Below are 17,261 nucleotides of genomic sequence, written 5' to 3'. Positions count from 1 at the left end.
GGAAGTGAGAGATTGAAGTTTTTAAGCACAGGCTAAAATGATTATTTACTGTGATGTAGCAGAAGGTTTTATGAATGAGATTATGAGTTTAATTAGAAAACATCAGAAAGCCCTTCTACAATAGAGACTAAAAATTACGGTAAGAATCTTAAAAATAGCGACACCTAAGAATTTTTGGCCACAGGAATAATATATTGATGTCATGACTGATATGTTTCAATGGTTTAGCTCAATTATTTCACTAATAACATTAGCCATCAATACTAAACACCATATGTGAAAGGTACTTATTTAATCTACCACATTTCTATAGCATATAATCATGCCTATAAATTTAAGGCAGCTATATGGCTTTCATTAAAGTTAGTGTACCCGTAGAGAAATCCTGAAATGTAATGGAGTCCCTACTCCATGGCTCATGGTGCCGATCCCAGACACTAAAGAACTGCTTTGAATAATACATAAATGTAAAACATTTTTCCTCCTCTAAAAACACAAATGTAGTCTAAGTAAAAAATGACAGAGGCAAGGAAATAGGATGTCATTTTTCCTTTTTCCTATAGCATGCTTAAAAGGAGTTTGAAAAAACCTAAAAATAAAATAAGTTAATTTTAACTGCAGACAGCAGAAATCCTAACTAAATTGCAATGAGCATGAGCTTCATTATATCAAGAAGAGAAATTATAATAAATGTGTTACTCAAATATAACTTTTATGTATTTATGAATCTTGTAAGTATATTTTTAAAGTTAATAAAAAAAAGTGACAGGTTCTACTGTCCGTACAAGAGATAGATACAGAAATATGGGATAACTGATACATGATTGAGGGAAATAGAAAAATACTGTGTTGGAGGCACATACTACATTTCAAATGAAAGTTAATATCACTTTGCCATATACATCAATTGATATTTCTCAGAATCAAAAACAATGTAATTCTATAACCTCATTTTGTTCTGAAACATAAACTGGAATACAAAACTAATTCAAATATTTGGAAAAATAATGAGTAGAAATAACTGAACATTTATAAACAGAATACTGGGGAAGAAGGGCTAAAATTATCAGATATTAAAAGCCTGCCATATGCCTAGTATTAATGTAGATCAATAGGGAAAAAATCCTAAATTTGAACTTATTATGATAAAGGCAGCAAGATAAATTAGTAGGAAAGGATGTGATTATTAAAAGGCACTCATAAATAATCAGATAGTCTTCAGAAGATGAAAAAAATATAGATCCTTATTACATGCATACAAAATAAATAAGTTTCAGAGGGATTAAAGAAAACAAGAAACAATGTTAAAATTCATTCCCTTAAAGTATTTTAAAATAGTATGAGTATCTGATAAATCTTTGGTTGAGAAAAAGTTTTCTAAATTTAAACATAATGGAAAAAAATTATAGTGGAAGAAAACCGGAAACACAGATTAAAGTCAAGAAAAATGTGAGAAAACATTATTAGTGGACAAAAGGTTAATACATATGTACATAAAAACAAACAAATAGATAACCAAACGACCAATACTCCAACAGGTAAATGAATAAGGGGTGAAATATGCCGCTAACAAAGAGAAAAAATATAGTCAATAAAGATATTAAAAACTGTAAAATTACACTTAAAAATTGAAAATGCAAATGAAATTGAAATAAAATTTACTAATAAATTAACCAGTACTTTTTAAATGGAAAGTCTCCTAAATTCTGGCTACCCAGACTGCTAAAAAGGGTCCTCTCCTAAACTGCTGCTGGAAAGGTAAATTGATATAACCTTTCCCAGACTGCTAAAAAGGGTCCTCTCCTAAACTGCTGCTGGAAAGGTAAATTGATATAACCTTTCCCAAAAGCAATCGAGAAAATCTGGCAGACAGACATAAACTAGTGAAATAAATTACAAAATTAAAGGAACAGAAAAGTAGCCATTATCCAGGAGCATGCTGAGGCTTGAGAGAGAAAGGGAGCTTGTTTAAGTCAATTCAAGGCAACAATTCAAGGGACACAAACATTTCCAGGTTAGTGAAGAGAGAAATTTAAAGAAATAAAACTATAAAAATTCTAAAAAAATAAGAGTAGTTAAAAAAAATAGTAAGTTGAAGATATCTGTCTAGTAAGACAAACACAGAAATCAGAATTGACTAGAAAAAAAATAAGAGTTCTGTAACAAGAAAAATATTTCAAAAAACTAAAAGAAAAACATTGAGCAAAAATATTTGCAAAATATAAAAGGGTTAATACTCCTAATATTTAAAGAGAAACAATGTGAACAGGACAAGTAATTTAACAGAGTTGAGTGAAAAATATTAAGAGGAGTTTGCAAAAGATATACAAAAAGACAAAATATTCTCCACCTCGGTAAAAAAAAATTGGGAAAAAACTAAGGAAAAAAGATATTTTTAACTCATGAGATACTAAAAATTAAAATGTTGATAATATCTAAGTTGGTGAGATTCTGGTAGACACTGATGCATGGTTGCTAGAAAAAGTTATTCACACCGCTTTTCTTCTGAAGCAAATCTCCGGTACTTATCAAAATTAAATATCTGGTTACCCATCGACTCAAGGATAATCCTTCCGGGAACTGATACCCTAAAAAAAATTCACTCTTTGACTATAATTGTTTCTTATCTGTAGAATGCTTTTTCCTTGTTTTTGTCTAGAAAACTCTTACACATTTCGTTACCAAGCTCCAATGTCCCTTCCTCACGTCTAAGCCATGTTTAATTCATCTTTGCATTCCTTAGCACAATTCCAAGAGCCTCATAGTATTTTAAAGATTGTGCGAAGGCAAGGCAACACAAGACATAGAGGGGACTCACAAAACCAGTGTGGGAGCAAAAAGGCATTTGCATGAAGGAGTTAATAACAATAGCTAAAGCAAACAGAAGTAATAAGCTGAAGGTAAAAAGTTACTAGGCTACAGCTAGAGAAAAGTCTAAAAAGAATAAAGGTTATGGTAAGAGCAGTTACTCCCAGTCAGTCCTGAAGCTAAATTCAAGCTTGTTGTTAAAAAAAAGCAAGCAGAAAATGGCAACATTCCTTGAGAGAAAAATATAAAAAGACTTCATAACTGCTTGCAATGACCCTTCATAACCTCCTATAACGTAGGCTACAAAACCTTTCTAATAATCACATATAAGATATAAATGCAGAATACTATATGTAAACTTGATAAAAGGTTTAAATTACCATAATTGGAATTAGTGTAAATTACAATTTATACTAATTCCTTCTTTTATCTAAAGGCGGTTCCCTTCTACGTAAAACTAAGCTTAAAAAGCGTTTGTTGAATGAATCCATGATAAATGAGTAAGTTACAGACTGAATGGATAGTAGATAACATAAAACATGTCTGGATAAGATCAAATCTTGTTTCAGAAATGACAATTTAGAAGAATGTTATGAACTATTATTAAAAATATTCTTGAAATCTACTTGAAAATTTTAATTCATTACAATAAGCTTTTAAATCTTTGTTTAAAAGAGCTTAGCAAATTAATATGTCCCAGTAACTTAAAAAGAAATTTTAGACTAACTCACAAAAAATAAACCATTTATTTTACAAATTTCTCCAATGTATATTTTCTAATGTCTTCTCTCATTTCTTTTCCTATTAAACATGAATTAAGTCTCTATGTTAAAAAAAAAAAATGGAGCGAACACTAAGGTAACAAAAAAGAAAAGTATTCAAAAAATCTTCATAGTGTTAGTAGTGAGGTAGCACACACGCATATTAAATACATAAAAACATGAAGAAACTATAAAAAAAGGAGTAGCAGCAGTAGAAATAATAATACATCTACAATGTACAAAAAAATAAAAATAAAGCTGGATACTCAGTTAAAAAGGTTTCTGAGAAGGTCAGGTTTTACACTAGTTATTAAAAAAAAGAATAGTGAAAAAAACTACACACAAAAAATAAAACTTGAAATAAACAGATTAAGCAAGCAAATAGGTGAAAAGAGGAAAAGGAAAATGTCATATGGACTAGGCCAAGGCTACTTCCAATCAAACTGAAAACAAGTTATTGAGCCAAATTAGGAAGCACAGGCACAGTGCCCTGGTAACCACCAACTGAGTGGCAATCTTTCCATCATGTAATCTCTCCCGGATTCCGTTTCTCTACTGATAAAATAGGGGGTAGAACTAGCTTGTACCCTACAGTTCTTGTCCCTTTAGTGCTGAAATTCTGGTATGTGTTTCCTAACAGCCAATATTTTCCTTCCAAAAACATGCAAACTTTTATTGTTCTCATATGAGATTAGATTGCTTTTTATTCCAGGCATAAATACAAATAATTAGATCATTTTAGCATTCCAAACTACAGAAACAAATTTTGACAAGTGCCAGTGTAGGCAGTTTACTAAACTTGGCAGTATCGACTAAAAATTGTTATGGAGATATGGGGGAATCCAATATCACTTGTTACAGAGAAAAGATTGCAATGGTTACTGAGTTGTCCAAACTATCTGATAGATAAGGAAAGTAGTCTAGCTGTAAAGGAAAGATTGCACCATCCTGTGTGTTCTTATTTCACTCATTTCTAAAGCTTCTGACTCACTTCACTTACTATCCTTTTGACTTCTTTTATAAAATAGTCCTCAGATAGCTGATAAATCTGTCATGTACTATGGTATTATCATACAAGTGATTCTTTTTACTCATCAGGCATGCTGCAAAGAATTTAATAACTTACCGCCCGAGCTGAGTCACCAAAGTCTATCTTCAACCTCCCCATGGCCCTTATGATAGCAATAATTGACTGAATGGTGTTACTGTAGACCACTGCTTTGTACTGTTTACATTCCTCTTCCGAATAACCAGCTTCGTGGATAATTCTAATGAGACAAAAAGAAAAAGAAAATACTTACTTCCTTTGATGGAAAAGTACACTTAAACACAAAGAACAAATTTGTTTTAAAGCTACTTACTTCATTTGCTTCACAATTGTACTTTTCCCCGATTCACCAGCACCTAAAAAAAGTAAGTGTATAGAATAAGAGATTTCTAACTTCATCACATATGTATCCAACTTCTAACACAAAAACACACATACACACACACTTTCTCTTACAGCTGAATTGTTTTATATCAAAACTATCTTTGTTGTTTTCCAAACACATAGAAAAGTTCTCAAAACTAAGTCCCATCTTAGTTTTATTACTTCATACTTAAATTCAATAAATAAAACTCAACTGAAAAAAATGATTTCATTATTATTTGTGTATATTCTCCAAAGCATTAAAAATTTCAATGTTTTATAACTTGAAGTACTATAAATTAGTTTTATTCAAGATTTTGCTCCCCATTGGAAGATGTTTAAACTCTTTGGCCAATTATCATAATTTTATCATTGCCTCTTATGAAGTAGACAGCAGTGGTGCCAAGAAGCCACATAAAAAATAATTTTAAAATTATATGTTAAAATAGCCATGTCTCATGCAATTATGGTCAATCACCATTATTAAACAACTGACATATAGCCAACATGATTTGTTAGCACCAGGAGGCAATGGTATGCAGGGCAGAAATGTCTCCCCATTTTTCTAGCTTCTCTGTAACCCAAGTCATAAACCCGTTCTCAAAACTCTCCTTCACTCTCTACATATACAGCTCTGCTTACAGTTTGAGTCCCTAGTACTATGCCATCGTAACATCAAAAATATTACTGATGACATGGCCTTTTATAAAGTAGAGCCCTCTTATCCTTCACAATTAACAGTAGCTGCTATCCTTACATAAATTTGCTCAATTATGTCTGGCTCCTCTTGATTGATAGATATTGAGACATCTTCATACTGACACAAAACAAATAAGATATGACAAGTCTATCATTTGGCTTCACATTTCTTTGGCCAGAGCTATACATCATGGATGTATTTATTACTGTTTGACAGACAGGGCTCAGGATTTTTATTACCTGGGCCCATATTCCTATTTTCCCAGTGCCATTCCTACAGTGCTTTCTACTCCCAAGCATTACTGAACAACTTACAGTTCCAAGAACACCTACTACTGATCACACCACAAATCTTCAAACATACTGTTTCCCTTGCCAAAGTGTGATCTGCTCTACTTCCTCTTGCCACCACCACAGTGATCCTCTATTAACCATCGAACTTATCTCCTTCATCAAGCTTTCCAGACCCACTGCCCATGTGATCCCTGTTGCCTCTCACTTTGCACATATTTCTATCTGAATTCTCAGCAGCTAATTTGCACTAGACATAGGCAATCAACCAGAAATATATTCGAATTTATTTAAGCTATTTATGGCTGATACAATTAGATGGCAAACTTCTGGACTTCATTCTCTCGGCCTCTTTCTCCCTCCAGCTACACACAGACGCACACATCCAAATCAGAGGCATTTGAGAATAGGTTATAGTTAAATGTCTTATTTGAAAATTTTGGAGAAAAATACTGCTTAAATTTTACTTGTGATCTGATATTCAAGAAAATTTTCCCAAGATATGGGCACATTAAGTAGAAAAGCAGGAACTGAATAAATAATGAGGGCATTCTTCATTTACAGACAGCCTTTGAATCTTTCGGGGCATCTGCCAATAAAAACAATTCCAATATAAACAACCCATTATTTATTAATCAACAAGAGTGTACTTGGTTTTGTGAAAAGCATAGTTATAGACATTTTGGCTCACGCATTCTCTGATTCTGAAGGTCCACTCCACGAAACACATCCTAGGCAGTTTCCAGCAAAGCTATCTTCAAGAAGGCCCTCTAGGTTTCTAGAGCATTGCAAATTGAGTCAGCAGCAGCCACGCTGTGATCATGGGACATTCTAAATCCATGTAGCCTCACACAGAGGTGGCGATTCCATAAGCACAGCGAGATTCAATGAACAACCGCCCCATGGTCCATTCCATCAGTGAAACAACAACTCAAAGACCTAGAGAAAGACTCACATGCTATAAACTAGTAAGGTCTGAAAGCCATGTAAAGGGAGAAATAAAAAATAGTAAAGTGGCATGGGAAGCTTAGCTTACTTTGCAATGAGCATCTAGTCATGGCTTGTGGTTCAAAAAATCCTGAAATCTGTTTAACATTAAAAAGTGGGGACAGCTTTCTTATTAATTAAATTTCTACCTAATTTCTTGCTAGTCACAAGTACTCTGTGTGGAATACATATCCTAGAGGCAGAAACGCTGAAAAAAATACTTTTCAAAGCTTAGCAATTTTTGTAATTAGTTTTCAATTCTCACTTCCACAGTCTTAATAGGAAAATTACAAACACTGCATGGTTATGGTTTCAACATTCTAAATACTGGTATTATTTCCACATAGAGTACAGGAAAGAGTTAAAGGTTGTTCTCTACAAATAAAGTGAGCACAGTCATGTTTGAAACACTGGCAGGAAGCAATATTATTTAAAAAAAAAAAAAAATTGGAAGGTAGCTGAGGGGCAGGGAAGGGAGAAAAAGGTAAGTTTTCCTAACAGTGCTCAGCTAGGCAGCTATTGCTTTTCACCTAGATCCAGAGGTGGGATTAAAAGAGTTGGATTACTCTCCTTTCAAGAAGAAACAAGGAATATACAACATGTATTGGTCAGGAAAGATCAAAGTGTGTGACCACTGCTTAGTCACAAGGCCAGGCTGGTCAAGGTGACTAAGTGGCTTGTAAAGTAACTCTCAACAAGCTGGTCACTGTGAAAGAAGTGAGACTTTAGTGGGAAGGAACAGTAACTCCCAAGGAGTCAAGAACGTGTGGAATGTGGCCATGATAGGCCCGTAACTATAAAGGCACGGGTAAGATCACTAAGGGCATACCTCAGGTCTCTAAGGAGGCAGTGGCTGATAGAAAATTCTATCTCTGAGAGCAAATATTTAGCCAAGCAGGTGTATGAAGTGGAGCTCGGCATCTGATAATAAGACACCATGCAGATGGTGGAAGAGCCTCCAGAGTAACACTGAGAGGGATCTCATCTGCAACTCTGGGTCTCATGGACTAAGAAATGGAAATGCATCAAGTTCAGACAAGTGGTGGTGGTGGGGGAGACTAAAATAAATCGAGATCTAAGTAAAGTAACCTTTGGCTAGATTCCAATTCCTTGAAAACAATTATGCCAAGTTATCATTATAAAAATGATAATCAAATTGTACCTACCTCTGATTTTGTTGAGGGACAGTATAGGAAATTCCAAGTTTTAACTGCTGGCAAAGTTTAAAAGAAAAAAAAAAGAAAACCTCTGAGCTCAGAAAATACTTTTTTTCCTAAGAAGATTCTTTTTCTAATTCTCTGCTTAGGGTCATATTTATATCATTTATTTTTCTTCGCTTCAGGATTATAAACTGCCCAACATCACAGGCTATTCAAAAACTATTAAAATGCTGATTTCAAATTATCTTATGCTGAATTCCTGACGCCACTACTCTATTTTTAAGAAATCCTACTTTTTATGTAGAATTTAACAATTAAAAATTTTTACATTGAATAAAACTAAATTACAATTTAGCTTAAACTGGAATAAAACCAAATTACAAGGGCATTTAAAGTCACTTCTGATTATCATAGTGCTACTATAAGATTAACAAGATCAAGGTCCTTATATTTTAAAAGCAAATAAAGGGCACAAGGGCAACTGTGAATTAAAAATAAGAGGCTTAATTAGCCCTGTTGAAAGATTTACCTCCCCTTCTTAGACATTTATTTTAGAAAAATTATCATTTTATGTAACTTTTTCTCTCTTTGAAATGTATGTGTGTATGTGTGTGTATTCCATACTTTTGGAAACCAACTAGGCTTTGCGGGTGGAGGGGAGCATGTTTATAACTCAAAATGTCTTTCTCCAGGACCTGGGAGCCATTTCTTTGAACTGTAAACATTAAGGGAGGAGATGGTGCCCATCTCACAGTTTTGGTGGGAGGGTAAGATCCTAACTAGGGTGAGTGCCTGCTCCAAATTGCAAAACTACCTCCTGTCATAAAGTTATGAGAAATTCAATTCTCCTCTGTATAAAGCCAATTAGTTGACACAAATGGTCTCCCCAGTTAACAGGTAAAGTTAGGATGAACTACAAGGTATGATATAAAGTGCTGTCAAGCCTCTTACTTAAGGACTAGTTATTGTTTATCTTGAAAACATGTATGTAATAGGTTGTATCAGCTTGGCTATATAAGGGATGCGATTCCTTTCTGTCTCTGCAATTTTTAATGGACTGCCTATGATGCACATCACACTCTGGTTCCATACTTATTCAATAATAAAAGTGTTTTCTTTCTCTACTACTTTTATGAAGAAGATTGCTGGGTTGGGAGAAGATTTTGTTCCTAATTATAATTCCCCAACAGGGGTAATAATCTAAAAATCTTTTAAATTTAGCTATAAGAAGCTATGAATTTATGTTTAAATACATATATACATATTTATGGCATATGTCTGATGGTAAACATGCAAATCTAGATCCTTCAAATGATCCCTTTCCCTAATCCTCACATTAAAAAAACTACTCTTTGAGCCATTTATGCCTGAGATAGGTATCATATTATTAGACTGAGCAAGAATGAGTGCACGCACAAGGCTACTCTAGGAAGGCAAAATAAAAGAAAGGAGAATCGTGGGCTCTTTCCTGGCAGCCCAAAGAGACCACAAACACCAGCCAACTGAACTGAGAAATCAATGTTTCTATAAGTCAAGTCTACAGAGTCACAAGGAGAGAGTGAGGAAGAGTGGAGGACTGAAGGCCACAAGCATATTCTTAGAGGTCTATAAGTTTTCTTCAAAAAATTTTAATTCAGTATTTTTGTTCGTATGACAAGAAACAATATAAGAAATTCTGAGTCACTTGAATGACTCCATATGACTGAACAGAGCCATACAATTTCAGAGTCTGTATTTGAGTTTGTGTTTAGAGGTGCCTAAGATACTTAAGTGCCGAACACTTCACCTTGCGTGGGGACCCATCCATGCACCACTCTATCTGGTTTGGCTGTCAATCACTAGGCCCCTTACCACAAAGGGGTCGTGTATTTCCACCTGGCCAGTTTGTCATAGGGAATCCAATAGGCTTATAGATCTTATACAAACCATCAAATAAAACATTTTACAAATTAGTATATGTAAATATGTTTATGTGTTACATGTATGTATATATACACACAAAATAATAATTTTGGATACAGTGATTTACCACCCCCTCCCCACAAAAGGAATGAGATCTAGGCACCAATGAGATCTAGCCTTTTATAAGAAAGCTATCAAGAAAAATCACAGCACTAAAAGAATCATGTGAAATCTGGCTCACGGAAGCCATTTTCCATGATTATGTCATGAAAGACATCATTGGAATAAAGGGCCAAAACACAGGGAAGGAGCAGTGAGACGCTGAGAGAAAGCTAGGATGAGAGAAGCCTGATGGCAACACTTGAACTTTTAGATGAAGTCATACTTAGGGAGAATATTTACAATTTACCATCCAAATTGGAACACTTTTGAGAGTTAGAGGGGGCACAAGCATAAACCAGGACTGAGCTGGGCAAAGCAGGAAGTTATCACTCTAGTCATAATTGAAGATAATTTCACCTTGATTTCCAAGCTATGACAGCCAGTTATGAGTTTGCTTTTTGTAACATAGATCCAAAAAAGTTTGGACTAATCCTGTGCCAAGTAGTATTACTTTAATTATCTTGAGCTAATGAGGGAAAAACAATGGAGGTTAATGATGCATTTGGGCCAAGTGAAGATCAAATGATAATGACCGTATTCTTTACAAAAGAAAGTTACATAAGTTTAGATAGAGAACAGATGTGGGAAAATTAGTCATTATATAGCACACTATAGAAGAGGTATGCAAATTCCAAAAAAAAAAAAAAACATTGTAAGTGCAATTTATTGTGGCTAATATATCATTATTTGTCACATTAAATTAGTATTAATTTTAGTTTTTAAATTTATATATAAATTCATGTAATTGTTGTTTTATATTTCATATAAGTCCTATAAACATAAGGAATGTTGCTCCTAATAAAAGTTATACACATTTATGAAAAAAATTTAGAACCACACAAGGGGAAAACATTCTCCTTCATAAGAGAACCATACATCACTTTCTCTAAAACTCAATTCTATTTGTTCTCATGGTTTTTGCTCAGCTATCTACGATAATGACTAGTAAATAATACATACAAACTTTCTCAATTTTTCCTATGTTGACCTATAATCCTCCATGGGTCTCTCTCATATTTCTGAACATGTGTGAGAGGAGGCACTGACTGCCTTTCTTCTCAACCATCTTTTCAAGAATGTATATAGAGAACAGTCTTAGAAGACAATGTCTCCCACTGGAGCTAAGAGCAGGCCTGTTTACTGTCCAGTATATTAAAGATAATATACCCTCTGGGACAAAGGCCAGGCAGGCTTACTGCATATTATAAAAAAAAAAAAAAAAAATGGCAATCGCTAAGTTAAGGGTTCCTCCATCGCAGCATAACTCACTGCTTGTGTAGCCATCACCGGGCTCCCTTTATGTTGCCCTTGGGTTACTGGGGCTTGGTAAATCACCATAAACGCTGACTCTCTAGCAACTGAAATTGTTGTAATGAAGTCCTTTTTGTCTCCAAATCAGGAATCTCATGTCTTCTGCTAGAATTCATGAAACTACATTAGGCTAACTTTTTAGCTTGTAATTAGAGCTGAGCCTCAGACACTGAACAGCTCTGGACATAATGTTTTGCTCAATTTATAATTCCTAAATTTCTGGCAACTAAGTCAACACTTTCAGCCATTGTCCCTAAACCTGTACCTAATCTTTTTTTTTTCCTTCTTCTAAATGGTAGCTCAAACAGGTTTGTCCAATAAATCCTAAGAAACATAACAGTGGTTTTCGAAGTATGGTCTAAAAACCAACAGTATCAGCAATACTTAAAAAAAATCTACATTCTCACTCCCCACCCAGAATTTACTAAAATAGAAACACTGTGAGTGAGACTCAGTGGTTTGTGCTTTAATAATCCCTCGATGTGATTCTGATGCAAGCCAGAGATTGAGAAGCAGTGAGGTAGAAGAAAGGTCAACTCCTTTCTTTTTTCTTGATCAGTGATCAGAATAATTATATCCATCTAGTTGTTCACTAGCTATAATAAAACTAATATATTACTTTTATGAAATAATTATCTTCTCTAAAAGTAAGACAAGTAACATTGTTTTACATTTCTGCAATAGCTTATTAAAAGGCAACTGGATTCGTATATCTACTTCTGCATTTAATATGGTGCAATATATTACTTTTGTTGAAGTATATGAAGAAAATCCATTTCCAAATAATTATGTAATTAGGAAAGGAAAGAGCATTTCAATAGCATTTACAGATCATTGTGGAGAGTATTCTTTGGTTCTATACCAAAATTTGAAAGCAGTAGCCAAAAGTTTGGTTATAATGCATTTCTACGAACTTTTCATACTTTGGTACTTTAAAACCCATTGGTCTATGTTGTACTTGGAATGAAACTTTGACCCATGTCTGATCTGTAAATTAGTTCAGTGAGTTATACAGAATAGAATATTGACATAATTTCAATGTACGAAAACACCACCTTTTAATATTACCCATAATTTCATTAGAAGTGGCTTTAGGTCTTGGGAAGATGTCAAGCCCCAGTAGTGGGGACAAGTTTTTTAAACTTCGATTATGTATGTATGTATGCATGTATGTATTTAGCACAAAGGTTCAAATTTTATTACTGGCAACAAATACTGTTAGCTGTTTTCCTAGAAGTGACAGACTAATTGTGACAAATCTCCAAGTTGAACTAACCATAATTTATCTCACTCTTTCAAGTAATGGTATTCCAGAAAAAGAGCAACTAGTTTAACTCATAACTCAATCACACAACTGCTTTTTCTCAAGATAATAAACATATCTCAGCACACATTTAAGTACTCTGGATGTATTTCACATCTGGCCATAAAGAATATTTAAAGAGCTGAGTACCTAATGATCCAGATTTAATAAAAATAATGATTTTTATGACTTCAGCATTCTTTATCATAAGTACATAATGGTGAAGAATACAATGACTATTAGTTCAAGTGGGTGCTATCGACTCGATTTGGCAGTTTGATCCATTATTACTTTGATACCATCAGAGCAAACAACACAATAGAAAAGGCAAAGAACATCTTTGTGTTACTATGATAATGGTCTCAGGAACCTCCAGGATCTATGGATCACCCCTAGGATGGCTGATTTAATTTCTCTCTCACCCACTGGACTATAAGCTATGAGGGAAGATAGCCCTTGGTTTCATAACCATGATATCCCCAAAGCTTACTCCTAAACTTACCCCACAGCAGTAGAGCAAGAAACATTTATTCACTGGCTGGATGACTGGGAAGGCAGGAGAGAGAGAGGAAGGGCCATGAAGAAAGTGTAAGAAAATTTAAGTGACTATAAATATGAACAGTGGAAGGAGAATTCTTTCAGAGGACCACGAGAAATAAAGAACAAGTGTGGTAGAGACTTGTAACTGCCCATAACACAGGTTCTCTCCTTCTATCGTATTAACAGTATGACTTCCAACATGGCAGCTAGAGACTACAGTTCTCATTCTCCCTTGCTGCTAGGTATAAGCCACATCGCTACGTTTCTCACCAATGACATGTGATGTGTGTATAAAAAGAAAATACAGCCAAGGATTATCTCTCTCCTGATTCTTAGATGAACTGGAAAACAGGTATGCCTATAGTCTTGTTCCAACAATGCCCAGGGCACAGTGGCACAATGAGAAGGCAGGAGCGTGGTCCCAGAATGCCCACGTGAGGCACAGCACCCCAGCACTATCTAACCATGGACTTATCACATGGGAGAAATAAACATCGATCTTCTTTAGGCCACAGTCAGATTAGGTTTCTTTGACACAGAGCTGGCCTTTAGACTAATAAACTTTTAAAACATTGTCTAGATTTAAATATACAAGAATATAAACATGTAGATATACAAACAAAACAAAGAAGTACCAAAACTTACAAATGTTTTGGTTTTTGTTTTTTTTTTTAATCACCATAAAGTGAAAAGGCAAACTACAGAAGAGGAAAAAATATTAGTAATTAACAAGTATCAAAAGTGTAGATTTCTTTAATTCATAATGAATTAACATTGACAAAAAATAAAAATATTCTAAATGGTAAAAAACACAAACATAATTTATAGAGAAAAAAACAAAAATATGTAATATTTTTAAACTATATACACACACAAACGCACACAAACACACACATACACAAACACACACATACACACAAATATAGCTGTCCTTCGGTATCTGAGGGGACTGGTTCCAGGATCCCACCTCAGACATCAAAATCCAAAGTTGTTCAAGCCCCCTATATAAAATGGCATGGTATTTGCATACAAACTATATTTGCATACAGGCTACAGCAGGGTATGCCTACACATCGCTTCCTTTGTATGGATTCAGCATAGTGCTCAGCACATGGCAAGTTCAAGTTTTGCTTTTTGGAACTTTCTGTTTTTTTCCCAAATATTTCTAATCCACACTTGGTTGAATCCGTGAATGTGAAACCTGCAAATAAAAAGGACCAACTGTATACATATATTCATGCAAAGAAAAGTACACTGAAAGAAATAGACTGGAAAAGGTTCATATCTGAGTAATGCAATTTTATTCCTCATTTTTGTAATTTCCAAATTTTTACACTGTACATAAGTTTGGATCAACATTTTGTAATTTTTGGTCATATCTCTTCCACGATTAAAGTTGAATAAAATCATCTTCTTTAATCTTATTTGCTTCAACTCACGTTCCCATCTCATTACTCACATATATAAATCTCACATTCTAATCACAGCAAATTTTACTCCCAAGTTTCATAATTCTTGTCTCATTCCTCTCCCCTACTACTCCAAAGTAGAGCTTTTTATTAACATGGGCACTAAAAAGGACCACACCATGTTTAGGCAGGGGAGCCTCTGGGGCTCAGTTTTCCTAGCCAAGGCAAGGACTGTAGAATTTTCAGGGAGTGTGGAAACTGAGTTGACCAACACTGGGCCTCCTACTTGGCCCAATATAGCAGGTGTGACAATCACCAAGACCATAACCCAACAGAGACTCTGGTGAGAAATTCTGGGGTCTGCACCTAGAGGCAGCTCAAGCAACCTGGCTCTAAGTGAGCCATGAGTTACAGCACCAGAGACTTCAATTGCCAGGAGCACCCAGGTCAGAACCATCACCTTCAAGACCAGAGAAGAGGCAGAGCACATCACATCTAAGAAACTAGAGTCTGTCTTTGCTACAATGAGTTTAAGTCACTCTTCCCTTCCTCTCCACCCTCCCACTGTCCTCTGCGCCAATTAGGGAGAACAAGAGGAGGAAGGGTGGCAAATTATGAAACATTTTCATCTAAGCACTACATAAATGGACTATTTAAATGATCAGACTGAACTAAGGCTTTACCAATATTTTGTAATTTAGAACATTTTATAATTTTCCCTACTAATCAGCAGGTAGGGGTGAGCAGGAGGTAGGTTGATTTTAGGCTAAATTAAAAAAAAAATAGTGTGAATTAACTCTTATAACCTTCATTATTAATAAATAAGCAATGGTTTCTAAGCATATTTAGAAAGATACACAGACATCCTTTTCCCTGTCAAACGTCTCACATTGTACATACTCTCTCCATCGCCTGCTCTGAGGAATTATCAAACCAGACCTGGATGACCCATGTGTTTCGAACATGATGTGAGCTAATGTCATTCTCTCACCACTCTAAACATTTCCCTTCAGTAAGTAATCCAAAGCATACACAGTAAATCTCATTTAATGCCATCGATACTTTCTGGAACTTTAAACTTAATGACATATAATGAAACCAGTTTTACCACAGGCTAATTGATATGAACAAGAGTTAAATTCCTATGGCGTCTTACCAACAGCATAACAAAATGACTTTGAATGAAACAGCATTATTCAAGGACCTGCTGTATCACCATTCCCTTTTTCTATTTTCACCAGCTCATACTAAATCAATTCCGTTTGACATCACGCTTTTGGCACATACATATGTACCTTCAAGTTTTAACTAGGATTCTGGTTCAGGCAATGGAAGTGATCTAAACAAGAGAGAAAGAATGCCATCTCTCACAGAGCAGTTGAAATGTGAACAATCCGGGCTCACAGTCAGCTTGACAATGTTAGCGATCCAAGCGCCTTCTACCTTGTTGCTCTGCCATCTTCATGACATGGTTTCCAACTCAGGTGTAGATAATTATTCGTGATTCCACTTGTACATGAATCTTGTAGTCAGTGGGAGGGAGAATAAGTTGGGGAAGTGGAGGAATGTGCTTTCCCATTAAGGGTGCAGCCCAAAAGTTGCAACTATCATTTCCACTCATATCCCCATGACCAGAACCTAGCCTTCTGGTCTCACCTGGCTGTGTGTCCAGAAAACAGATATCAAGGGACACTGGGTATTGGATATTGAGGTATAACCAGAATTCTCCACTGTACTTCACAAGCCTATTTCTTTTCTTTCTTTTGCTGTCTGTTCCACCCTAAAGTTAAAAACCTTTCAAAATGAAATATTATGACAATCAACATATAAAAAATAAAAGAGCTGGGTTCGAGTTTTGTTTTTTATTTTTATTTTTTGGTTTTCCTCCCGAAAACTAAGTTAGATGCCTTGGAAAGACTCAAAACAAGCTATTAAAAAAGGCTACTGAATTAGATAAGTGTGAGACAATGTTAAATAGAGAGAGGGAAAAGGTTTTAAAATTTGAAACTATCCTTCATTCAGATTGTTTTACAGGTACCTTTAATTCTTTCTTGAAAGATACAGAAATTAGAAATAAGGAGTCCATTATGAATATGCAAAAAAGTCTGAACTAGACAATCATACTAAAAAAAAAGGGCAGTGATCTTATATCAAAAGATTGCTGAATAAAAGTATATTTATGCATTTTCAACAAGAATATTCAAGGCATGTTTGCACATTTTTTTAGGCATTCTCCTTAAGTTTTTGACAGATAAATTCTAATCCCATCAGTACAGAGAAAACTTCTCCCTGCATATCAACATATTCAAAACATATTCACTCTCCCAATTTTTACCCTCGTCCCAAAACTATTTTTCTAAAATGATTAAATTTGTATCAGCTCATTAGTGCAAACTTCTTAGCATGGCATTCAAAGGATTTTAGGATTTGGACCCAAATGCCTTTTATCTCACCTCTTTTACATACCTGCAACTATTCTCTAGCCATATCCACCTTCAAAATAATCTAATCCACACA

General features: G+C 34.8%; 1 protein-coding gene across 1 annotated transcript in view; it reads right to left on the bottom strand.

Annotated features, from left to right (window-relative positions):
- GNAI1 (G protein subunit alpha i1) overlaps positions 1-17,261 on the bottom strand; it is an 83,577-nt gene that overhangs the window by 22,273 nt on the left and 44,043 nt on the right. Inside the window, exons 2-3 of the mRNA XM_011365221.2 lie at positions 4,931-4,973; positions 4,696-4,837 (exon numbers count right to left, since the gene is read on the bottom strand). Of these exons, the coding sequence (XP_011363523.1) occupies positions 4,696-4,837; positions 4,931-4,973 (185 nt within the window). The remainder of the gene's footprint in view (positions 1-4,695; positions 4,838-4,930; positions 4,974-17,261) is intronic.

This window comes from Pteropus vampyrus, unplaced genomic scaffold, assembly GCF_000151845.1.
Source record: "Pteropus vampyrus isolate Shadow unplaced genomic scaffold, Pvam_2.0 Scaffold107, whole genome shotgun sequence".
Lineage (NCBI taxonomy): Eukaryota > Metazoa > Chordata > Mammalia > Chiroptera > Pteropodidae > Pteropus > Pteropus vampyrus.
The sequence above is the reverse complement of the archived record's forward strand: the minus strand, read 5'-3'. Positions and strand labels throughout refer to the sequence as shown.